The sequence below is a fragment of the Vombatus ursinus genome, unplaced genomic scaffold, assembly GCF_900497805.2.
Source record: "Vombatus ursinus unplaced genomic scaffold, bare-nosed wombat genome assembly UNPS02014791.1, whole genome shotgun sequence".
In the NCBI taxonomy this organism is placed as follows: Eukaryota; Metazoa; Chordata; class Mammalia; order Diprotodontia; family Vombatidae; genus Vombatus; species Vombatus ursinus.
The window spans coordinates 47,514,376-47,541,677 of NW_020954569.1; the positions used below are offsets into that span (position 1 = coordinate 47,514,376).

Sequence of the window (27,302 nt, forward strand, 5' to 3'; positions counted from 1 at the left end):
TGGTGAGGCAATTGGAGTTAAGTGACTTGCCCAGAGGCACACAGCTAGTAAGTGCTACGGGTCTGAGGCCGGATTTGAACTCAGGTCCTCCTGGCCCCAGGGCTGGTGCTCTATCCACTGTGCCACTTAGCTGCCCCAAAGAAGGCTATTCTTTTTCTTTTTTTTTCAATGCAGAATTTTTTAATAGAAACAAACCCCAGAGCAACCCATTTATTGTTATAATATCATAAAAGAAAGATTAAAATAACATGGAAAAATGTGTAGCTGGCTTTTGAAGCCCAAAGAACATAACTAAGAAAAAAAAGCATTGCCTTCTGAGTGTCTTCTAACTTCACTGACCATATACTTCTAGTTAGAGACACTTTGTCTTCTTTTACCATGATCCGACCAAGTTGTTTCCTTGACTTTGTTTTAGAGTGAATCTCCTCTGCATCATCCAATACAAGATTCAGATACTCATCAAAACCAATTATGCAGCCCTCTATTCGCATATTTACTTGCTCACATAGCCACACCTGAATTCGGGACCGATTTTGGAGATACCTGAAGATGAGGCTGATGGGCTGCACCATCACCTTCTGCACCTTCTGGCCCTCGCCGCCGTACGTGATGGCGGGAGCGCACAATGAGAGCACTGGGCACGGCGTGCCTCAGGGAAACCACGAGCAAAAGTCCCAAAGAAAGCTATTCTTAAAGAGAGATTATGTCATGTTGATAAAGGTAATTCTAGGATTCTAGCCCAAAATCAAAAATCAAGCAGCTGCCTAGCTAGCCAGATTTTGTTTTGTTTCTGTTTTTTAATGAAAAATTTTTAGAAATTGATAATGAAAATGTGTCTGCTCTATGAGTAAGATTTCATAAAGCTTTATATACATTCATAAAATAATAAGAAATGTAATGACAAATTAATATACACATATGCATAAACACACAAACAAGGTATACAAATGTCAGCATGGAGTAGAAGTAGAAAGTCAGGAAGACCTGAGTTCAAGTTCTGTCACTGACACAAACTAGTTGTGTTAAGCCTGGGCAAGTCACCCAACCTCTCAGTATTCCAGGCAATTCTCTAACAAGGCTGATGTGTCGAACAGAGAGAAATGGGGGCTACTAAAACTTAGATAAGGATCTCTGCAGGGGCATACTGACTTTAAAAAAATACATATTAACATCTGCTTTACTGTAGTTTTATTTATCTAGTTAATTATTTCCCAATTACATTTTAATCTGGTTCCAGAGACACTCAGGAGAGTCTAATGCTTCTTCAGACAATGTGCCAACCTGAATTAGCAGGGGGAGTATCCTTAAAGAAGTTCCTCGTAACACTGAAATCACAGCTCTATGCAAATATACAAAACCTTCATGAAGACGTTGTGAAAATTTTACGGCATAGTAAACTACAGATATGGAAATGTTCTATAAACTACATTTAAAGGCAAACAGAATTTTCTCCTCATAGTTGAAAAGGACTTAAATTCTGCTAGTTATACAACATAGTTTACCTTCTCAATCAAATTCAAGAAACATTTATTAAGCATTGTGCTAGTCACTAAGGGAACATAGATGAAAAATAATATAAACCTTAACCTACAGGGTCTTGTTTGAGGAAGACATTTTTTAAAACTTTTGTCCGCTCTGAAATAAGTATACAACTGCAGAACTATGCATTTGTCCTAAATGGTGATAAATTTTCTTTTAAATACCATTTGCTGTTTCTTTTTGTCATATCTAAAATCTAAATTATTAAAATTCAAAACTTCATAAAAACTTTAGGATACCCTGCATAAGCAAGCCAATTTTCTAAAAAGGCCAAAATATAGATCACAGGACTCAGGGCCCTTAACGGTCATCTAGTCCAACTCCCGTATTTTATAGATGAGAAACCTGAAGCCCAGCCCAGCAGTCAGGATTCAAACCTAAGTCTCCCGAAACGCAGGGATCTTTCTACAAAGCCATGTTGTTAGAAAAAAAAAATTGCCAATTAGACAGTATGTGTGACACAGACCACAACCAACATTTAATAAGCATTAGTCACTGTAAAATACCTTGCAAATTATGAAATTCAGGTACAGCACAGTCTTTTTTACTAGCACTTGTAATCCCAGGAGGCTTACTTAAATCCAATTCACATTTAGCAATTAGATTTAGAACAGCTTCGTCTTCTGCATCCATGACTGAACACTTCTTTGTTAGGGAGTCAATGTACTTTGTTCTGCAATGTCGATCTCTACCAAAGAAAGCAAAATTGTTCATTATAATTTTATATCAGCACTATTGGGGCTGCTAGACGGTACACTGCACCTGGACTTAGGAAGACTCATCTTCCTGAGTTCAAATCTGGTCTCAAGACACTTACTAGCTGTGTGACCCTAGGCAAGTCACTTCACCCTGTTTGCCTCAGTTCTTCCTCTGTAAAATGAGTGGGAGAAGGAAATGGCAAATCACTGTAGTATCTTGTCCAAGAAAACCCCAAACGTGGTCATAAAGAGTCAGACACAAATGAAACAACTGAACAATGACAACAACAATCAGCACTATTCTCTACAGCGGTGGTATCAAATACCTGCTGCAACCCCCTGGAGTTAGGTTCAAACCAGATTAAAATGTAATTGGGAAATATTTAACAAAATAAATAAAAAGTACAATATAATGCAAATGTTATTGTGAGGTTTTCTAAGTCACTATGTAGCTGCAGGGATCCTTATGCAGGGCTTAGCGGCTCTGTTTTCTATTTGAGTTTGACACCACTGTTCTATAGTATAAAGATACTGGCTAGGTAGGATTTTTAAACAAATAAATAGACAAACAAGTATGTATAATTAATATCATATTGCTCATTTTCTTACTAGGTGGGGGAGGGGCTAAAGAGAGGGAGAGAATTTGGAGCTCAAAATTTTAAAAACATTGTTAAAAATAAATAGGATTTGTATTACTACTGCTATTATCTAGTATTAATTTGAAAAACTTTCTCTTTGCATAATTGACTCAGTTTCATTGGTAAAGGAGAAGATTAGATTATATGGTCTCTCCAAGTTATCTTCTAAATTCTATGGTTATTTATTTGGTTATTCTTAAGCACAGGAAAATGTAAAGACATTACAAGTGTAGGAATTTGATTTACACTAAGCTCACACAAAATGAAGCTGACAGCTTATAAAACACTCTCCTCAAAGCACTCTTTTGTAGTATTATTATTCCTATTTTACAGAAAAGGAAATATTCAGCCCATGGTCACTCAGTTGAAGCCAGGGTTCATCCTGATTCCAAGTTCAGTACTACTTATACTATACCAAGACGCCAACTGTATGAACTTTAAACCAAACAAAAGTACCTACAAAGTATTAGACAGGACAATGCCAAAAGACATAATCATCCCTGCCTTCTAGGATATTTTAAATGTACTACATTCCATCATTAAAGAAACTTCTGATACGAATAAAGATAATAACAGCATCCACCTTACAGAGTTATGGTAAGGATCAAATGAGACAACACATGTAAAACACTTTCCAAACATTACAGTGCTATATAAATGTTATTACTCCTAGCATTATTAAACCCTGTAATCAAATGAATTTTGTTACTTTGTTTTTTACAAAAATAATGCCTTGGCAGTTTGATGGGCATAGCATCAAATATGTAAATAAATTTAGGCAATATCACTATTTTTATTATATTGGCTCTACCCAACAGTGAACCAATAATATCTTTCCAATTGTTTCAATCTTCCATTATTTTTATATACTGTACAATGTTTTGTATATATTTAACATTTGTTTATATTTAATATTTCTCATGAAAGTATCTTGGTAAACATGGTACTCAAACACTTCATGCATTCTGCGGCAAAAGAATTTTTCTTTTTCTGGTTTCCTGATGCTTTTTTAAAAAATTACTTCATTAAAAATACTCATAACTTTGGTGGCTTTCATAGAATTGCAAAATTTGAGAGAAGGTATCTCAGCAGTCATCTAACATAATCCATTCACAAAAGAAATTCCCACTTCAATATAACTTACAAATAATTAACCAGTCTGTTTGAAGACCTCTAAGAGGTAACCTCCTGCATCTGAAAGCTGGTTATTTCATTTCTGGACAACTCTAATTCCTAATGTTAAGCCCAAACTGGCCTCTTGCACCTTCTACCCATCATTCCTGGGTCTGCCCTCTCGGGCTAAATGAAACAAGTTTAGTGCTTCCTCCATTTGAAGTCAGTTAACATGTCCCTGTGAGACTTCTCTTCTCCAGACGAAACCTTCCTAGTTCATTCTACTAATCCTCACGTTATGAACAAAAGGCTCTTCAGCATTCTGTTAGCCCTTCTCTGACACTTTATAGCTTATGAATATCCTTAAATAGTAGTGCCCAGAACTGAACACGATTGAACACAATACTCCAAAAGAGGGAGGTCTGACAACGACTGAGTACAATGAGACCATCACTTCCCTCTTGGTGAAAGCTACGCAGTTCAAATAATCATGTAGGGGGAAGCTAGGTGGAGCAGTAGATAGAGCAACGGCACTGGATTCAGGAGGACCTGAGTTGAAATCTGGCCTCAGACACATAACACTTTCTAGCTGTGTGACCCTGGGCAAGTCACTTAACCCCATTGCCTAGCCAAAAAACAAAAAACAAATAATCATATAAACAGCAAAAAAGCAATAAAAAATTTTATACATATACATGTATTTTTTAATACACATACACACACAAGGATATATTGGGGGGGGTGTATTTATGTGTCTATGTCTCCGTAGACACAGAAAAAGCCTTTGACAAAATACAGCAGTTTATTTTTAAAATGATAAAATACATAGGCATAGAAGGAACCTTCTTTAATGTGATCAGAAGTATTTGAGAAATTTGAATATACAATTACATTAATTGCTTTGCTAATGTTGCAACATCTTTGCATCTCTGTTAAAAATCTAACCTGGTGATGGTAAAAAACTGTTTGCTATATTACCATAGTCTTTTTGCAAAGATTTCATTTAAAATATTTTTGCATTGACATTCATTAGTCAAAATTGTCTATAATTTTGTTTCTTTGCCTTATGCCTCGCTGGTTTGTGTATCAGCATATTTGTCTTATAAAAAGGCGTCTAGTATAGCGACTTTTTCTCCAATTTAAGAGTAATTTTGTAGCTTTGATATTACTTGCTCTTTAAAGATTTGGACTAATTAACCTGGACTAGGAGTATGGGTTTTGGTTTTTTGGTCTTTTTCCAAATTGGGTTAAGATTTCATTTCTCATTTTGTTATTTTGAGTACTTTATATTTTTGTAGATACTAATCGTGTGTATCGGCATCACATTTGTCTTACAAAAAGGAGTTTATTAGAGTGCTTCTGGTAATTCTTTTTTTTCTATTATATATTTGTATGTATGTGTGTGTGTATATACATATATATGTGTACATACACACACACACACGTAAATTTTTGTATATTTTTATTTGAGCACTTTGCTTTTCCCCTCCATCCTTTTTTTTAGTTGAATTTACTAAAGGTCTATCAATTTTGTTAGGTCTTTAAAAAGCAGCTCTTAGTTTTATCATTTCAAATCTTTTAATTTTCAATTTTATGTATTTTTTTAATTTCTAGATTTGATCTTTGTACTTCTTTTTAAGTTAATCTAAGTTTCAAAATTGAACAATCATATTACTAATTCTCTTTTTATATTGTTAATGTTTTCAGAGGTAGCTTTGTCTCTACAGACTTTTGCTGCATCTTAGAATGTTGGCTCATCATCATTTTCTTCAATGTTATTCGTTATTTCTATAATTCATTCCTTGATGCATTCATTATTCAAGATGTCATTAGTCTTTATTTAGTTATGTATCTTATGTTCCCCGTATTAATCAGTATTTTAATTTTAGTATGATCTGTAAAAGAGTAGTATGTGCTTTTTTTTACATTTATGTATTTCTTTGTAACCTAATACGTGACCAATTTTTGTAAAGGTACCTTGTAATTCTGAGAAACATTTACATTCTTTGCTATTCCCACCCAGATGATACCATAAATCTTTTGAATATAGTTTTACAAATGTTTGTTTTCCATTTTTGTTCATTTCTGTTAGATTTACCTAGTTCTAAAAGAGGAACATTAAATGCTTCTATAATTACTGTGCTAGAATCTGTCTTTGTAATTTGGTTTTTCCTTTAAAAATTTAGACACTGCATTATTTTGTGCAAATGAATGTGTGTGTGTATTTATGAATCGTTTCACTCTCTGTGGTGCCTTTAAATATGAAGTTTCCCTGTTTTTTTCTCTTGACATCATCTGACTGAAATCATGACACCACCTGCTTTTTGTACTCACTTAATGCTACCATTTATAAAGCTCTTTAAGGTTCACAAAGCACTTTACACATTTGATCTCATTTGATCTTCACAACAACCCTGTAAGGTAGATGTTATCTTTATTCCCATTTTACAGATAAAGAAACTGAGTCAGAAGTTAAGACCTCGTGCATAGTAAATTTTGTTTCAACCCCTCAATGTCATTCTAAATATATCTTTGTTTTCATGTGTTTCATGTACATAAGAGATTCTTTAAAAAAAAATCCATTCTGCCATTTTCTTTTGTTTTAAAAGAGGTTAATTCACACTTAAAGTTATATTTACAGGGCAGCTAGGTGGCACAGTGGATAGAGCTCCAGCCTTGGAGTCAGGAGGACCTGAGTTCAAATCTGGCCTCAGACACTTGATACTTAACTAGCTGTGTGACCCTGGGCAAGTCACTTAACCCCAATTGCCTCACCAAAAAAAATAAAAGTTATATTTACTAGACTTGTGTTTCCCTCCCACTAATTCTTTTGCATTGATTTTTCCCCCTCCACCTTTATTAAACTGGATTAGTTTGATCAGTTTTGCTTACACAAAATTAACCTCTATTTCTTCCCAGTTTCTCTCATCTCCTGCTACTACGCTCTACCCTAAGTTCTATGAGTTTAATTATTATTCTTTTCCACCATTTTTCCCTTCCGTTCTCCAGCCCAAATAAGAGTTTGGTTCAGGATCTACCCTATCGCATTCCTATCCATTCTACTAACTTGAGTAATGTACTTAAATTAAATTAAAGTAATTTAAGGCACCTTTTCCCAAGAAACATTAATTTAGTTTTCCCCTATCCTTATTTCCTTTTCTTTCTAGACTATTCTGAAATTTAATCTACTATTCATATACTTTATGCTTATGTTTTGTTTATTCCCTCTATGTCCTTCATACAAAGTAGTTTTTCTGAGAGACAAAAACTTTGTTCACTTCCCGTACAGTTTATTAATATGATTGCCTATCCCATTTGTTCCTCTCTTTCCCTTCTCCCAGGAAGGAATATGATTCTAAGAAGCCTAATACTTAAGCACTCCTTCTGAAACTCAAAACAGGGACTCTACCACTTCATCTCCTCAACTTTCTTGCAAGGATATCTCAATGATCCCCTATAATTATCCCTCCTAGTGAAGGACCCAGCTTCTTTTTCCCCACTACATTCTTGTCCACATACACTGCTTTCCCTTACTCTCCTGTATCCGTAGAGGCATTTTAAGGGACCAAGAACACTTCACTTCTCCTGTCTAAGCAATGCAAGGTAGGAACCCCTCTCTGTGCCCCTATGCCCTCTACAATATTGATTTGCTTATGAGGAAAAGTGGGTTTTTAGTCCATATAATATTAATTTGATTGTTTTTCCCTGCCCTCAACTCCTCAGGAATTTTTGTCCCTAGATATCTGCTGTTTAACCTCAACCTAAAGTTAAAGGGTTTTTGTTTGTTTAAATAGCCTCATCTCGACCAAGATGCATAAAGGCATTATTTCACCACAAACTTTTTGTTAACAGTAGCTATTCCCTCATTTTTAAGTGTTTACATGTTAAATATTGTCCTCACCTCTTATTTCTTTTAAAGGAATGACTCAGATTCCTTCTTTTTGTTTAAAGTACACACTTTGTCATTCATGATTAGGTTTGGTTGTGCAGGATGCGCTGTTTTAGGGAGCAATGATACTCTTTTTTATTTGATTTCTTATGGGCAAGGAATGGTTCTAAGTTACTAAAATTTGTATATGATAGCTGAATGCCTCTCTTTGCTTGTTATGGTTTGATAATAAAATTCTTGAGGTTACCCATTACATTTCTTTGTGATTTAGGAGTTTCTCTCAGTAAATGATCTGTGAATTTAAACACTGCAACTTATGCTCTGTTTTCATTGCCACTGGGCAATTTTCTTGTATTTAGGTCTTAAATTCACCATGACTTTCTGAGAGCTAATACTTTTAAATTATATTCATTTTTTAGGTCATTTTACCTTCTAAAGAAATAATGTTCTTACTATGTTGTCATATAATTTAGTTTAGTTGCAAATTTTATTTTACCCTGTATTTCTGAGTTCCATATCTGCCATTCACTTTTTTGGAGCTTCTATTTTAAAGTTCTTCATTACGTGTTCTAATTGTTTATTCTAGTTTTTCTAACTGACTTCTTTTTTGAGTTTGATTTCCATTGTAAATTCTTCCCGAAGTCCCACTCTTATTTCTCCTCTTTTAAGGCATTCTGAGATTCTTTGTTGTTATAATTCCATTTTTTTTTCTGGGGGTCCTGTGGCATTTATTGTCTCAATGGTGATTTTTAGGCCACTTCCTTTTATAGCAACATATTTATTCACTGTGTTCTAACTTTCTGGATTTTTTGCTCATTGTTCCTTCTTTCTCCATAATTCTCATTGCTAATTTTTCTCCCTGGGGGGTTGACTCATAGCCAACTTTTCTCTCTTGGCCTTCCTGGCCACTCCTCCGCAGTTCCAGGTAACATTGTTCCTCACTGTTTTGGTTCCTCCTCACAAAATGCCACTAGTTTTCTTCTGTTCTGACTACAGAAGACTCCCTTGGAAAGGAAGTCCTCAATTACCTCCTCAAGTTTTTTGTGAGGGAGAATATCTGACTACATCCTTACCAAGTGTAAACTATGAAGAGGTGACTACAGTGGGGTTATGCTCTCTCTTTTCCTTGGGGGAGCCTCTCTTGCTGACATGTTAATGATGTGTATTCCCTACTTCATCCCATCTTAAGCTCTAGTTGCTTGATTTCCCTATCACAAGGCTGGGCAAATTCAAAGTTCTCCCTCGTTAAGGTGGGCTGTGGAGTAAGACTGTCAAGAGAGGACAGGAAAAGCTACTCCAGCCAAAGCTGTCATCAGTTGGTCACACTGGCTATGGAGGAAGAGACCATTCTTGTGGCCCTCCTCTATTATTTCATTGTGAAGTACAATGAAACTGTACATGGTATTTACCTTGGGAGGTGATATTTCCCATCTTTTCTTATTACTTATTACATGCTATTTTTATTGTAATTTTAATGATTATATAAGCACATTTCGTCTTGTGAAATGGTAGCAGTTTTGCTAAGAAGGAGCCACTCACTCCGCCACTACCAGAAGGTTTATTATTATTTTTATTACTATTGTTATCATTACTAGTGTTTAAAACATTGCTTGTTTCTAGTCCCAGCTTAGCCAAGTCACTTTGATTCTTTGGGCCAGACTGTCTTCTACTGTAAAAGATGATTGCCAATGTCTCTCCCAGATTTAAATTCAATGACTGACAATTCATTTAGTGATTTCTAAGTATAGGAAAAAGCTGAGTAAGCTAATAATAATTTGGTTTTAACCTTATCTACCGAAAATCTTTAATAATCAACTTGGCTACATAACCTACAGCAAAAGGATAATAAATGTTCATAACAATGACCATGACATTCCTTCTAATTCATCAAAAAGTAAATACACTCAGCACAGTTTTAGTTTTAGCAGTATTTTACTGTATTCTATTTTGGAGACTGGAAATCTGTGCACAGAATATAAAGAAAATATTACTGAGAATTAATCTGATTATTCCTTAACCATTCTGATAAATAGGGTTATTACGTTTCCTGCTAAGGGATACTACTACAATAAAAACAATCCCAAAACCATTGTTTAGATTCCTCTATATATTGGAATTCTCCCTAAGTGGAAAAAGCATTCATCACAGATTCCCATCTCAACCCAGAAACACAAAATTACAGTCAGAATTTACCTTACCGGTCTATTCTAGTTTTTAATCCCTGAGCTATGGCCTCTGTTTAATGTGGTAGTAATTGGGCACTCCTTCATAAGCATCTTGTTTCATTAATCCTTATATTGAGCTAAAATTAGAGCCTCTTTGTCATTTCTCTATTAGTCCTAAAAGTAGATTGAGGCAATCTACTTTTGTCATTTTTGTGTTGTATTGCCAACACCTAGTATGTGTCAGGCACTTAATAACGGTTTATTGAACATGAGAGCCTTTCAAATATTTGAAAGCAGCCATCATTTCTCCTTTTAGTCCTCTATTCCCAAGAATAAGCATCCTTAGTTCCTTCAATCAGTCTTTATATAAAATGGTGCCCTCTCTTCATTATTTCTGCACATACTCTCATTTGTCTGTGTCCCCCAAAGTGTGACGACTGGAATTTAACAAATAATCTAGGTATACTGTCTAACCAACACAAAGTACAAAAGAATTATTACTTTAGTATTAAAATACAACTCTGAGATATTATCTTATAACTTTTAAATTGGCAGCTAGCTTTAAAAAAAAGATACGGATATTGAAGTTGTGATATAGTACTGTATTTTTGAAAAATACAACAAAATAAAATTATAAAATGAAAATTCCCTAGAAGTAGAAATTTGTTTCACTTTTTGTATTAGCATCCACAGTCCTAGCATGGTGCCTGGCACATGGTAGGTATTTAATAAATGCTTACTGAATTGAGTGATACAATAACAGTTATAAAACTATTCATATTCTTTGACCTAATGATCACATACAACTAGGATAAATGAGGGTGTTACTGAAAGGAAATGAAAACTTACTGGTGTAAACATCCATAGTTATTCATAATAATAAAAGACTGGAAATAATTCACATATCTAACAACTGAAAATGACAAACAGCTTATGAAAACAAATTGGCTACTACTAAGGCAAAAGAAATGACAAATCTAAAATATATATATGTATATAAATATATTATATATAAATATGGAAAACTATGGCAACTATGGAAATAACTATGGAAAAAATTTATTATTAATTGATGCATAGTGAAGAATTAAAACATATACGTACACATGACCAACTATATAAAAATAATAACTGCAACATTTTTCAAAACACAGAAACTCAGGAAGGGACACAGAAGAAAATTATCTTCTATAATTAGTGTAGTTTGTGGATTCTTTTAACTTTTTATTTGAAAATTTAGTTGTGACATAGTTAAAAATTTATCCAAAGCTTAATAAAGTATTTTAAAGACAGTGTGCTGTACTGTTAATACAGCCTAAAATTCTATTATTGTAGTCTACATCAATAGATATAGAACAATGGTGGAAGATATCTTTCATGTGGACTTTTAGCAAGGGCCCAACCCTTGTAAATCAGACAGCATTTTGCAATGCCATAAAGGTATATAAAGTCCAGTAGCAACAAATTACTTCTACTCAGTGATAGTTAAAAAATACTACTTTAAAATAACAATTGACCTTTAATCATTCTATAATTTGGACTTTCTAATGTCATTCCATGAATTAAGGAAAAAATTATTTGAGATGCCAATATCTTTTGGGAAGCCTTCATAAAGAATATATATTCAGCAAATTGAAGCATATTTTTTACCTTTCTCTTTCTTGATTTTTATGAACATGGCTAATAAGGAAATGTTTTGCATGACTTCATATATATAAGTACATGCATACGTGTATACACACACATAAATGAGTATCACATTGTTTGCCTTCTCAATGAGTAAGAAAGGAGTTGGAGGGAAAATCTGGATAGCAAAATAGGAAAATGAATATGAAAAAATAAATATAATTTTAAAAAAATATTATGTACTCATTTAACATTTTTAACTTGGGTCTAAATTTTTCTGATGTTTCCAAACTTAATTTTCTGAATATTCAAATATTATTTCTGTTCATACCTTTCTGCTTTGTTTTTCAAAGAATTTGAAGAAATCTGTTTTGATTCAAATGTTTCTTCCATAGAAAAATGTGAAAGAGATGCTTTTCGTTCACTCTCTCTCACTAAACGATTATCTGGGGGAGAAAAATCCACACAATCAAATTATAAAGTTAATAAAAACAAATATATCCAAAATTGTTCTATAAAAGGTAGTTTGGTAGGGAGGGCACTGTTGAAGGGATCAAGAAAGGCTTCATGAATAAGCCTGAGCTACACTTAGGGAAAAAGAGGAGCTCTACCAGGGTGGGGAGTCTGTGACCTCGAGGCCACATGTGGCCTTCTAGGTCCTTGGGTGTAACTTTTTGACCAAGTCCAAGTTTTACAAAACAAGTCCTTTTATTAAGAGGATTTGTTCTGTGAAGTTTGGATCCAGTCAAAGGGCTGCACTTGAAGACCTAAAGGCCACATCTGGCCTCGAGGTCGTAGGTTCCCCAGCCCTCCTCTATAAGGTGGAGGTAAGGAAGGAACGCATTTCAGGCATGTGGGACAGCCAGTGCAAAGGCACTGAGACAGAAGATGTAATGGCATGTATAAAAAACTGAGAGGCCAGTTTGACTGGATCACAGAGAGTAAGAGAGGAGAAAGGGGAGTAATGTCTAATGACGCTGGAGAGATAGATTAAAGTCTAGCTGGGTAGGGCTTTAAAAGATGACTACTGAGAGGAAATAAGGGATTCATCCTAATTCCAGCCACCATACCCCATCTGGAATGATAAATTATATCCAAGAGTTGAGGAGAAGTTCAACAGTTCTTTTAAAGATCTGGAATACTAACAATGTGGATAACTTTATTCAAGTCTAATTTATGGAACGTGGAAGTAGTAGGAATAAAATTGAGATTTTGAGAAACCAAGTCTCCAGGTATCTAGTGCACCCTCTCACTTTTGCTAAAGAAATGGGTTGATATCTGTTATGATGGAACCTATGTAGAACAAACCTAGGTCTAACTAATATAACAAATATCAAAATCTTTTGCAAGCATTTTGACCCTTCCCAATATTGTGAGTAACATAGCATCACTTTCCTTATTTTAAGTGGGAAAACTAGGCCAAAAAGGTTACATCTTATCTTTCTGACTCATACTTCTATAGCAATCTTTTTTTTTAATAGCAATTTCTATAGCAGATAGGGATGACTTTTAAGGCCTATGGTCAATTCCATTTTTTAATTAAATGCTAATTAAGGTTTTTCTTACAGAAAATCTCATATAGCACGTACTATAAATAAAGCAATATATTTTCATTTATTTTGAAATATTTTAGTTCAAAAAAAGAAAACAACTGTCTCTTCTCTTCTTGAATTTCACCAGTCTACTCATACATTCTGCACAAGGTAACTGTGAGAAAAGTACATTATATACTTTAAAGAATTTTGTTAGTTATTACTTCTTCTAAGTATGGGGAAAAAAAGAAAATTTTGATCTACCAGGGTTTTACTAAGTACTATGTGAATGAATTAATTACTAAAATATTTAAATTACTTTTGTTAAACAATTCAAAAAGTGAGTTTTACTCACTACTACCAAATCAAGGCCAAGGTCATGGGACCACTCTCCATATAGTTCAGTCTGATGTCCATTCTTACATATCCATGCCATAAAGAAACATGGATGAATACAATGGTCCAAATAGGGAGATAAAAGTGAATTCGTTACTACAACTGAAAAAAAATATACACATCTGAATTTATTAGTACCATCACCTTCATATAAAAAATAAAACATTATTATTCCATTTTTATACAGTATAATCATTTAGAAAAAAAAACTAAGTCTTTGATGAATATTGTTTCTCCTACCTAACTGTCTAAGTCTTGGAATTATATACACAAGAAAAAGACGATAATCAGGCTCATTCTTAGCTACAGGATTCAGTCGCAAATCCACATCTTTTAGTTCAGTTAACTGATGAAGCCGAAATACTTCTGTTAGCGAGGAAATATTATTGTAGTAGAGATTGAGATTTTCTAATAATGTTAAGTATTCAATACCCTGTTAACAGAAAAAAAAGAAAGCAAAATCAGTTCATACTCTTTAAAAGTACTCCAATAAAGACATTTGTAAGTTGTAAATAAGTAAAAGATCACTAACAAAGACTTCCACATAAAAATAAAAACCACACCTACAGAAACAGAAAGCCATTGCCAGAATGGGATTAAAGACAAAACGTTATCTTTGTCATTACGGTGAATATCCAAGAAAGGGCTTTGATACAATAATATGATACTAGGAAATTCAGTATCACAGTCCTCATTTTTAAAAGCAGTCATCTTGTTTTTAATGTATGTTTAAATATTTCTATGAATCTTCTTATGAATATAAAATTAGGGATATGTTTCTTAATATTTTAATCTTGTATACAATAAAAGTAAAATTATTCATTTTTTCATCTAAGACCTTTTCTTTAAGACATATGATCTCAATTAATGAGAACTCCAGTTTTGTTACTCCAAAACAGAGAATATTATTTCAGTATTTAAGACAGAAATACAGTACAAAATAAATACAGGGAATATATTTTATTTATTTGTAAAGGAAATTATGTTTTTAGCCAATATTGTTTTCTGCTACTTTAATCTGAATAGTAATAAAGTTTCTTTAAAATGAAAGCAAACCAAAAATTTACCTCTAGACAAACCAATGAATTGCGTGAGAGATCTAGACACTTTAAAGAAGTTAAATTCCTCAAAGAATTTCCTAGATGAGTAATCTTTTCTTGGTAAGTTCCAGGGATAGATAGTGACTGAAGTATACCTAAGAATAGAAAATTTTAAGATTATTTACTCTGCCCTAACTCCTTGTAACTAAACCAAATTGTTGACTACACTGAAGTATTCCACTGAAAGATCCATAATATTAATGACATGGACACTGTCCCCAGTGGTGCAGACAATGAGGGATTTACACTTTACCATCCTGTAAGCTTTTTCACTATCTCAAAGAACTTTTAAGATGTATAACCCAAAACAGTTTCTGGTTATATCTGTGGATATCACAACTGAGAAGTCACAACACAACATAGTGCGTTGATATTGAAGATGATGGAATAAGAGTGAATGAGCACTACAAAAAAAGTAATCATTTTTATTTGGCTTTAGAATGTATCATATGACTTTTTAGTGATACCTTTATAAAAGGTGTTTAATATAAAAGATTTGTATTTCACTGATGAAAAAAACAAAATAATGGTAAAATGAGTCTGCCTAGCAACCAAAGGGAAACCTAGAACTAAAAAATGGAGAACAACAGCAATTTTTAGACTGATATCCAGGAAAATTCTTTATAACTTCCATCCTCATCCTCTCTGCCCTCTCATCAGCTCTATACACTATTGCCCCTACCTCATCCTAAGCAGTCTCTCTTCTCTTGGCTCCTATGACAATGTTCTCTCTTGGTTCTCCTACCCTCCTTTTCAAACTCCTTTGCTGTATCATCATCCATCTGCCTCCCCCTAAGCAAGAGTGTAAACCTAAGGTTTGGTAAGAAGAGGAGATTCCCCACCACTGAGTCAGGAAAGCCAGAAACACATCTCCCTAGTCATCTAATGCCTATAATCCTATTCCCTTTTTCACCTCAACTCACTCTCATAAGACCTTGATATAGCAGGGATTGCCCTCTTTCACATGTATGTTACTGTTAAACAACTTTACTACATATCACAAATGAATAATAAATTTATTCAAAATATGGAGATAAAAGATGTTATGATGGTCTCAGAACTTGCCAGATTTTCACCCCCGTGAAAACCTGCTTACTATAACCAAGGCTAGATCTGGAAAAATAGAGTATTAAAGGTATCCAATATGATAAAACAGGTTACATGACGAATTAAACAATGTGTGTCAAAATGTTATGAACTCCACAAAAAGTCACATAAAACAAGTGAATGAAGTAAAAGGTCATACTGCATCCTAAACATTTTTAAAGATGTAAAAAGTTTTAAGGTATATTACATAAATTTATTTTACTTTGTTCCAGTTAATTTACATACAACTATACACATTTTATACCTTGCCTGCTATCTATGATCAATGGATTGTTGAACAAGGTTCTGTCGTTTATATCTTTCAAGGAATCTTGACTTAATTTTGATCAATTGATGGGAAATACCATCTTGGGAGAGATCCTTTAAGGTGGTATTTACCTCTACTGGCTAGCATTTGCTCATCTGGGTCAGAACACTCACAAACATCAAGACTAGTTTGACTAAAATGATGGGGAAATTCAGAAGTTGATAAATGAAAAATGAGCATTCCACAGAGTTTACCAGCAGAATAGTTCATCCATCTCTAAGAAGGCTGCATTTATTTCCAACAAAAGTAAAATACAAGCAAAGCTTAGTGAGATGCAGGATTCTTGGCTCAGAAAGAAGGCAGATGAAATTCAGTTTTATGCTGATAGTAACAACCCAAAGCGCTTTTATGATGCCCTGAAGGCCATTTATGGGCCAAAGATTCATGGTACTACTACTCAGTGCTGATAGTGCCACATTGATTAGTGAGAAGAACACGATCCTAGAGAGATGGGCTGAACACTTCCATGGTGTTCTCAACAGACCATTATCAATCAATACTGAAACCACTAACCATTTACCTCAGGTTGAAGTCAATCCCTCCCTAGCTGAAGTTCCAACTGAAGAAGAGGTTTTGAATGCCATTAGGCTCCTTTCATGTGGCAAAGCACCTGGTGCTGATTCAATTCTTGCTGAGATTTAAAAGGAGGGGCAGGGTGTAGTTTCATTGATCATAAAGAAGCTGACTGAAATTTTCCAGGCTATATGGCAGAAGGAGATTATCCCCTCAAGAGTTCAAGGATGCTTCCAATGTCCATCTCTATAAAGGTAGAGGAAATATATTGTCCTGGGACAATTGGGGGGCAAGGGGGAGGTTTCTCTCTTAGTTATTGCTGGCAAGATTCTTGCCAGAGTCCTCCTTAATAAGCTGATCCTTTACCTGGAAGATGATTATCTACTTGAGAGCCAGAGTGGCTTCAGACAGGGCTGAGGTATGGTTGATATGGTGTTTGTTGCCCAACAGGAGAAATACCAGAAGCAGAACAGAGGTCTGTACACATTTGTAAATCTGACCTAGGTCTCTATACTGCCAGTTATGAAGGCTTATGGAAAATTATGTCAAAATGTGGTTGCCCTGAGAAGTTAATCAGTATTGCATGTCAATTCACGATGCATGTTTGCCTGAGTTCTGGATAATGGATGATGCTCTCATACTTTCCCAGTTAGCAATGGAGTGAAACAAGACTGTGTGTTTGCTCCCATGCTTTTTAGCATGATGTTTTCAGCTGTGTTGTCAAACACCTTCAATGAGGACAAACACGGCATCAAGATCAGCTATCCCACTGATGGTAAATTCTTCAACTTGAAAAGGCTAAAGCTAAGACTAAAGTGGAGGGAGTGTTAGTGATTTTTTTGTTTGTAGATAATTGTGCACTCAAAGCAGCCTCCGAAGCTGAGATGCAACAAAGTACGGATCAATTCTCTGCTGCATGTGCTAATTCTGGCCTAATAATTAACACCAAGAAAACATAGATGCTCCATTAGCCACGACCACCATACCATTCATACATGGAACCACTGGTTACAGCAAATGGATAAATTTTGAATACCGTAAATAGGTTCACTTACCTTGGCAGTATACTTTCGGGGGATGTACACACTTATAATGAGGTTAACAAACCTGTTGCCAGAGCTAGCTCAGTGTTTGGGAGGCTCCAAATGAAAGTGTGGGAGAGGATAGGTATTAGACTGACTACCAAACAGACGGGCTACAGAACCACTGTGCCCTCATTATTGTATGCCTGTGAAACCTGGACAGTATACCAGTGCAATGCCAGGACACCAAATTGCTTCCATTTGAATTGTCTTAGGAAGATCCTGAAGATCACCCAACAGGACAAGACACCAGACACTGAGGTCCTTTCTCAAATTAAACTGACAAGCACTCAGACTCTACTGCAGAGACAGCAACTCCAATGGTTTGGCCATGTTGTTTCAATGCCTAATGCGTGCTTACCAAAAAGACTATTTTATGGAGAACACACACAGGGCAAGCACTCACATGGTGGTCAGAAAAAGGGATACAAGGACACTCTCAAGGTCTCTCTTAAGAACTTTGGAATTGTGTGACATGGGAGACATTGGTACAGGACCTCCCAGTATGGCAGTTCTTCATCAGAGAAGCTGCTGTACTCTATGAACAAAGCAGAACTGAAGTAACTCAAAAGAAACAGGAGATGCACAAAGTAGAGAATCCACTCCAAATGTTCACATGGACTATTTCTGCCCAACCTGTGTTAGAGCATTCCAAGCTCCTATCAGTCTGATCAGCCACCGTCAACACACTGTGACTTGACTCTAACGTAGTAATGTCATTTTGGTCCTCTTTAAGAACAAAGGACAACAACCAACCAACCATAATCTAACTTAATGCACAAAGATGCTATTTCCTTTAAGAGAAATGAGATTGCAAATTTACAAAGTTGGTAGAACTATTTTAAACTCCTAAAGACACTACTATCTATTAATGCCTTGAGTTCTAATAAATGTTGTCTTAAAGATGTGTCTTCCTCCATATGCTTTCATGCATGCATCATTAGTTATCTCATCTGGGCAGCTGAATTGCATAATTTGGTCTTAAACCTTTCTCCTGACCAATATCCAGTTCCCAGAACTATGTACTCCAGGATATTTTGCTCTCCATGCTTCTGACTTCAATAAAACCCACTAAATGTCTGTCTCCAATGATACTTTGGGATCCACTGGATTGAAAAGGGAATGAATTCTCCAGGTGTGCAGCTATGAGAACTTTTTATTTTATTTATGTGTCACAATACAGCCTAAGATAGCATGAGTTTCTTAAGCATGCCACCTCAGGCTGCTAACATAGAAAACCTTGTAGTCCACCCAAACACTACATCTTTTCCAGATAAGCTGGTGTCTAGCCATGCCTCCCTTATCTTGTACTGTGAATTTTTGAAGTGTAAGGCTTTACATTTATCCCTGTTAAAGTTCATAGTACTCAGCCAAAAGTTCTATCCTGTCAAGATACTGTTAGTAATCCTTTCCAACTTCTTGTTATCTTCAAATCTGACAAGCATTCCACCTATGGCTTTCTTGTTATTCAGTTGTTTTTTTAGTAGTTTCTGCCTCTTTGTGACCCTATTTGGGGTTTTCTTGGTCAAGATACTGGAGTATCAAGATACTGAAGCAGTTTGCCATTTCCTTCTCCAGCTCATTTTACAGATGAGGAAACTGAGGCAAACAGGGTTAAGTAACTTCTGCACTGTCACACAGCTAGTGTCTGAGGCCAGATTTGAACTCCGGTCTTCCTGACTCCAGGTCCAGTGCTCTATACACCTCACCATCTAGATACTCCTCCTCTGCCTTTATCCAAGTCAATGATAAAAATGTTAAATGGCACAAGAACACTCCATTGAAGACCTCCTTCCAAGATGACAACAATCCATTAATGACTCCTCTTTCAATCTGGCCACTCAAGGAGTCCCAAAGACTGAGAAACCAATCTACTTTGGACATTAGGCTTAGGAATCAAGAATATGTGGATTCAAATTTCACCTCAGAAGCTTGTCTTCAGCAACTAGTACAGTGCCTAGCACACAGTACGTGTTTCATAAATGCCTGCTGATCATACAATTACCTGTTGTAGCTCCTAACATTTGCTTATCTCTAAAAAGAGGATGCTTCACTCAGTGGCCACTATAAACCTCCACAGGTTATTTTCTTTTTTTCTAGGAAGGGCAATTCATTATGGAGAAGCCAGTGGCCACATAATGAATTCTGAGGTATCTTCCAGCTCTAAATCTATCCTCTTATGATTCTAGATTAATGAAAATCACTCCACTAAATGGGTATCAGTGCTTTGCTAATCAAGAAGGTTCTAGTGAGCATTAAAGGGATGCCTAGTTTCAATTTCCAAACTAGCTACACTTGTAGAAACAAGGCTGGATCCTCTCTTACTTCTACTGTTCCTGATAGAGGATTGGCTTCCATAGCAAAACTTCACTATAGCATATAAGTCTGAATGGATATTTATGGCTCATTCCCTTTAACAAAAAACATTTTGCCCAGAAGAAAAATTAAACTTTCACATTTAAAAATCCAAATTGGATTAAGACCTTTTAAAAACTATTTCATAAAAAAATCAACATATTTTTCTATGTTCAAAGTGACTTATAAAATACAACTATAGGTGGTGCCTTTTTTGAAAAACCAAGTCCTTAGTCTAACCTTACTAACTCAGGTCAATGTTTAGGCTTAAGAAGAAGCTGAGAGAAACTACAATTGATGCAAACGTACTTACCCCCCCCTTTTCAACCCTGTAATAAGTAAAATCACAACTAGTCTCAATTCAGTTACAGCCAGCTTCTACAAGTCACAACCGTCTGGTTTGCATTGCTGGGGCAAACAATGTGTTGCTGAGTGCATACGTTTATGTAAACACCAGGCTGCATTGGGTAGGGTATATCTAAGTGAGGGAGGGGAGAGGGCAACTAACCATGGGTAGCAGTTAATAGGTGTGGGTGTGTGTAGGTATGTGCGTGTGTGTGTGCCTGTGTGCACTACACGCATGTGGCAGAGGGCCTGCTAACTGTGTGTGTGTGTGTGTGTGTGTGCGCGTTGCCCAGCAGCAGCAGCCCCCTCGGGGCTCTCCCCGGCCGGGGGCCGTTTTAACCCGAGGGGCTCACGGAGCGCGGACTCCCACTCCCCGGAGCCGCTAGCCATGGATGGAAACGACAAGAAGGTTTCCCGGGCCGAGGCCGTCTGGAGCCAGTGGTTGCCCAGGTTACCCATATCGCGATGGCCGAAGCCGCTCTTCTCCCAGATCTTCTCCTCAGACAGCACTAACTTAGACGCCGTCGCCATTATTTTTTTCAAACCGAGCGCGCCTGCACCTACGCCTGCGCAGTGAGGTCCCAGTGAGGTCTGGGGGCCTGGGAAGAGGCGTCGGGGCGGGCGAGGCGAGCGCTGGGTCTCCTGGGAGAGGCGGGACTAGCGGCTCGGCGCGGGGCGGGGGAGGCGCGAAAAACCCCCAGGGCCGCGGGTTCGAATCCCCACCGTTAATTTCTAACCTGTCTCCCCTTAAATTATCACTTAACCTTTCTGAGGTTCATTGTCCTCACCTGTAAAATGAGACCCAACTGGACCAGATCGGTACGCCCCCAGAAGCGCCTGGAAAAAATGAAACAGCCCCTTCCCTCCAAGTGCTTCAGTTTTATTAGGTGAGCTAACCTGGGCACATACAAGTATATGGTCTTTTTTTTACCTGGGTGAGGGGTGGTGGGATGAGAGAGGGTATGGGGTGGGGGGAGACACTGGCATCTTGGAGTGTGGGGGAGGCAGGAATAAGGAGCCTCCTGTAGAAGGCAGCAACAGCAGAAAACTGGAGGAAACGAGGGGTTCTGGGGGGAGAGGGAGGGAGCGGGGAGGAGAAGGACAGAGGAGGGAGGGAGAGAAAGAGGAGGGAGAGAGGAAAGAGGAGGGGGAGAAGGGGGAGGGAGGAAAGAGAAGGGGGAGGGAGGAAAGAGGACGGAGAAAGAGGAGAGAGAGAAGGGGGAGGGAGAGAAGACAGGAGGGGGAAGGAGGAGTGGGAGGAAGGCAGTGGGAGACCGGCAGTGGGAGACCGCCAGCGCCAAAGCACTGAGTGTAAGAGCTTGGCTTGTACAATATAACTGTTCTATAACAGCCGTGCAAGGGAGTCATTTCCAACAAGCCTGAAAAGGTTGGCCAGTATCTTGGCAAAGATACTGGCGTGGTGTTGAACAAGTAAACACAACGACTATGCCATTTCTTAGGTAGGAGACACAGGAAGGCTTCTAGCGCCTCTCTCACTAGCAGGTTTGCTTTTGATCCAATCAGACAAGATAGGAATGGAGTCATAATAAGGGGTTAAATAATCTTACTTTATTCTAGTCTAGTCTTCTCAAAGAGAGTTTGCTGATAATGGGAGCACCAACTCCTACAGCATTCCTTAACAGCCTTTCTTGTAGGGGCCAGCATGAAGGGGGGCAACTACCCCTCATCTTGATGGGGTCAATCAATACCAGCACAACTTGGGCTCTCCCCTAAAGCTCCTCAAGCCTCAATGGGGGCCAGTTGAGGCAAACACACAGATTCCCCCTGCCAAGCCTTGATGGGGGCCGATCAAAGCACGCACAGCATTCAGCCCACACGTCCACCCCTATGAGGGTCCCCAGTCACTGACCAGTGACCATTTGCTTTATAGGCAACAGACAAAGAAGGCATATTGCCAGCAATAGCCTCACAGTTTTATATCACTTCATCCCTATATCTACTGCGCAAGCAGGTAGAAACTTTTGAACTACGATTGTGAGAACTCATATCTAACACCTGGGAAGTAGAGATTGTTAGGGCTATGGATCCTAGGAAGAAAACTCTAAGAAAGAATAACAGAAAATCCACTTTACACACACTAAAATTCACCTTACTTACACGTGGTTTGCTGTTTCCTTTCCAGCTCATTTTACAGGTGAAGAAACTGAGGCAAGCAGGGACTTGCCTGGGGTCGCACAGCTGGAAAGTATCTGAGGTTTGATTTGAACTTAGGTCTTCCAGATTCCAGGCCCAGCACTGTACCACGGAGCTATCCATTAGGGAGCTGTGGCTCCCTGTTGCCTACCAAATTGAGCACTCAAGAGCCCCTACAACTGGGGGCAACATAATATAGTGGAAAGGACTAGATATGGAATCAGAATGCCTTGGTTACAAGCAAAGCCCTGTTACTAACGATGTGACCTCTCTAGGTCTTAGTTTACTTCTCTTCACAATGAGGAGATTATAGATTACATGACCTCTGAGGTCCATTTCAGTTCTTTATCTCAAGTACTATATTCCCCAACCCAACTGCCCACTGTCCTAGTAAAGCACTGGCACTCTTCCTGATTTTACCTTTGCTGACACACCTAAAATGTTCTCCTTTCTCATTCCCCTCCCCAATATTTTAATTCCTTGCCGTCCTTTAAGGGTGACATCCCAAAATATCTTTACCCATCTTTTCATATTCAGGCTTTAGTATATTGCATCACTTTCATGTGTTATTTTATATGCTGTCAACTTGCATATTTCAAATTCCTCTACTAGACTAGTACTTTCTTACCTCCCTTCTTGTACTTAAGTCTTATTTTGTGTGATAGTTATTTGTGCATCTTATCTCCAACTCTGTACTATAAATTCCTTCAGAACAGGGCTCCCATTTATATTTCTCCAAGGAGCTAACACAATTCTCCTTGTATGAAAGGTAAAGGGTTACATAAATGTTTCTTGAATTGTTAAATTAAGCATTCTCCACTTGTTTCTCATAACACACTAGACAAGGCATTTAATCACTCCTAGCCTCACTTTCTGTAATTTATAAAAATTGTAACAGCTGTAGCTTTGCATACTAGATAGAAAGCTCACCTTCAAATCAAGAAGACCTGAGTTCAATTATGTCTTGTTTCTGATATCTTCTAGCTATGTGACCATGGGCAAGTCACTCAACCTCTCAGTGCCTCAACCATTTCTCTAAAGTGCTAAGTTACAGGTAAGTTGCTGATAGATACTAGTGGAGGAAGTTTCCACACCAATCTAAGTCAGTATTTACCTCAACATTAATTGACTTCAACAAAAGATGGAGGTAATAATGATTTTTTAAAAATTTAGAAAACATAATACAGGGTTTAGAAGGAAAAAAAGAGTCAGAATCTTTTATACTATTCAGATAACTCATGCCATTGTATCACCTGGAAGGACATCCCCTCCAACTCACCTATGGATCCCTCAGAAAAGTCTACTTCAGATTCAAAGTAATCTGTAGGTCCACATTCACTCAAAATCATAAATCACAGGCCTCCTCCAATGTGATTACATTTGTTAATTAATCAAATGAAACTGTTACTTCATTGAGATAGCATACTAAGAAAGGAGCAATAAACACTTTTTGTAGTAGCAAAGAACTGGAATTAAAGTAGATGTCCAACAATTAGAGGAAGCCAATTTAATTGTGGTACATGTGTGATATCATGTGTCATTAAGAAGCAAGGAATATGAAGGATTCAGAGGAATATGTATATGATATGATACAAAGTGAAGTGAGCAGAACCAGGAAAACAATAGAAAAGACAATGACTACAACAATATATAAATTTTAAAAATGAAATTTAATGATGTGTAATTGTTATCCCCAAGTTTTTCCCCAAAGATGAAGAGGAGAAAGGAAGACTACCTTGACAGTGTATAGTAGAGACTTGGAGTCCTTGGTTGGACTCCTTACTCTTACACTTAATCCAATGGCCTTCACCAAGTTACCTAACCTTTGTAAACCTCAGTTTCCTTACTTGTAAAGTCGAGATAATAATGCTTTCACTACCTATCTTACAGCCTTGTTGTGAGGAAAGTGCTGTACAAATGTAAGTTGTTATAACTTGCTATCCCTACTAGTTCAACTTATTTTTAACAGATGTCAGCAATATTAAGGCAATAATTATCTTTTATGCTGTATGACTGATTTCTTCAAAAATTCTAAACTCACATTGTGTGGCCTATTTCCCTTTCACTCTGTATTATTCAGAGATTTCAGTCTCATGAGAATCATTAACTTCTCATTGCTAACACCACTGTCAGGATAGTCTATGTAATATCTAATCAGACACCAGGCACAAGTTTGTCTGAATTGGGTACAGACAATACCTTAGTGTGGTTTCATAAACTTAAAAACAATTAATTAATGCCCTACCCTTTTCAGAGTCTAACAAAAGAAGGTCGAAGGCTTTCCATGGCTGCCATCCAAACTCAAAAGTATCAAAGCTGCTTGTCCCCGCTCAGTCCTATCCCAAAGAACTTCAAAGTTCCTTTCGCCAAGCCATGAGGCTTGCAAAGGTGACCACAGTGCAAGCCAACTCCATTATCTGTAGAAGCCAAATGGAGCTATAGTCTAAATCCTGCTGCCATGGATTCCACATCCATTCTGCATCTGGGATAGCTGCCAACCGATACTCGTGGATATCATAATGACATCACCAATTGATGTTTATTTTCCAGGCAGTGGAAAGTATGTGGAGGGAAGAGCAAGCTAGAGAGAAGGGATCAGTGCAGAGATTCCATCTATATTACCAACTAAGTTCTTTCACTTCCCCCTTCAATCGAACTGTACTACTAATATCAACTGCCTGCCTCATCCTTTCTAGTGGTGACTGTTATTCAACAAAAATTTAACTGATATTGTATTAAGCCCCAGTAGTGCAAGGCACAGTGCTAGGCACTGGAAACTATGGAAGCTACCTCTACTTAACTAATCAGCGAATTTAAGAACTAACAAGGACTTCAGGAGCTCAGGTAATTAATCACCTTATCTCCAATTCAATTATCCCAGAAAGGTGCTGTTTGGCTTACTGAATGGTTACAGGGAATGAATTTTAGATGTCCATCAATGGTAGAAATCGATAAGAGGGAATAGATTTAAGCAATATTAAGAAGTAGAATCAACTGAGTAACTGACTGGAAATGAAAGGTGAAAGAGAGGGAAAAGTTAGAAATCCTACCACCATTTCAAACTTGGGAGACTAGGTAAATGGTGTGGTCACAGATAAAAATAGTGAAGTCACTTGGAAGAACAGATTTGGGAAAAAAGATAATAAATTTGGCTTTAGACATGTTAAATCTGAGGTGCTTGTAGGTAATCAATAGCAAATGTCTATCAGACAAGAAATAGTGAGATTTATAGATGAAAGAGAACTTGGCAATCGTATAGGTTTTCTCATTCTACCAATGAGAAAACTCATCTTTTAAGAGGTTAAATGATTTACCCAAGTTCATACAGGTGGGTCCAAAGCTCAGGAAAGAGGTCAGCTGTAGAAATATAAATTTTGTAATCATCTACCAAGAGGTAGTAGTTGACACCTGGGGAATAAATTAGACTGTCAAGAGAGATGGCATAGAGAGAAAAGAGATGACCAAGGGAGTGTCTACCTTTGGAGTATGTTATAAGCTAGAAAAGGAGACTCGGAAGAAGTAGGGAGGGATACCTATTCTTCTGAAACTAGGACAAAGACTTCAGAAACTCTCTTCTTGATAGACCTGTATGATGACTGGATTGAATATCAGAGAGAATTTAATTCCATTGTTATCTGAATCCATATAGAATCTCTTCATTGAAGTATTTCACTCTGCTTTTGGCTAGCTCCCAGCTCCTAGGTAGAGAAGGTGCAGCTTCCTTCAGTTGTCCTGAATCTGGGTTCATCTGACACTGTCAGCCACGCCACAGCATCTAGATTGAGCTTCCACCTTCATCACCACCAAGTTTGACCCTAACGAAATTAAAACCATGTGTTTAAGGTGCACTGGTGGTGAATATTAGTGCCACATCTGCTGTAGACCCCAAAATTGGTCCCTTGAGTTTGTCTCCCAAAAAGGTTAGTGATGACATTGCAAAGACAACTGGTGACTGGAAAGGGCTAAGGATCACCTTAACACCTACTATTCAGAGCAGACAGGCCCAGATTGAGGCTGTGCCTTCTGCCTCAGCCTCCATCATCAAAGCCCCAAAGGAACTTCCTTGGGATAGAAAGAAGCAGAAAAATATTAAACACAAGAGAAACATCAGTCTCAATATGATCATCAACACTGCTGGACAGATGAGGCACCAATCTCTGGCAGGAGACCTTTCTGGAATCATTAAAGAGATACTTGGAACAGCCCAATGTTGGGCTGCAACATTGATGGCATACATCCTCATGATGTCATTGATGACATCAGTAGTGGTACTTTGGAATGCCCAGCCAATTGGAAGCTACAAAGGAGACTATTGCAATAAATTTATATTTAACCACAGGTGAAGGCTCTTTGTTTTTCCGACTGAAAAATTTTTGCGTCAGAAGCCGTCATGCATTCTAGGAAATAACTGTTAACTTAATTTCTTTAGTCTTCTTGCTCTGCAATTACTTTCAGCTATTTTGCAGCTCTTTTTTTGGGGGGGGGGGTGAGTTAGAAAAGCAGGGAAGTCATTAAAGCATCTTAGCTTAGATTGAAAATTGAGGGAAGACTGGTTGGACAAGCCAGCATTGCCCCAGGTATGCGCAGACTTTGTAATCTTTGCAGAACCTATTGAAGGGTGGGGAACCTGCAGCCTCGAGGCCACATGTGGCCCTCTAGGTCCTCAAGTGCAGCCCTTTGACTGAATCCAAACTTCACAAAACAAATCCTCTTAGTAAAAGAATTTGTTCTGTAAAGCTTGGA

General features: G+C 37.3%; 1 protein-coding gene and 2 pseudogenes across 1 annotated transcript in view; 1 reads left to right on the forward strand and 2 right to left on the reverse strand.

The window, feature by feature from the left end:
• The window catches only part of LOC114048056, a 2,093-nt pseudogene extending 243 nt beyond the window's left edge, over positions 1-1,850 (reverse strand).
• Positions 1-20,936, reverse strand: part of CEP72 (centrosomal protein 72) — a 64,516-nt gene extending 43,580 nt beyond the window's left edge. Inside the window, exons 1-5 of the mRNA XM_027869115.1 lie at positions 20,861-20,936; positions 14,664-14,791; positions 13,837-14,029; positions 12,000-12,114; positions 2,046-2,227 (exon numbers count right to left, since the gene is read on the reverse strand). Coding sequence (XP_027724916.1) covers positions 2,046-2,227; positions 12,000-12,114; positions 13,837-14,029; positions 14,664-14,791; positions 20,861-20,936 — 694 coding nt within the window. The remainder of the gene's footprint in view (positions 1-2,045; positions 2,228-11,999; positions 12,115-13,836; positions 14,030-14,663; positions 14,792-20,860) is intronic.
• A 5,440-nt stretch (positions 20,937-26,376) lies between these two features.
• On the forward strand, positions 26,377-26,880 carry LOC114047868 (annotated as a pseudogene).
• The last annotated feature ends 422 nt before the right edge of the window (positions 26,881-27,302 follow it).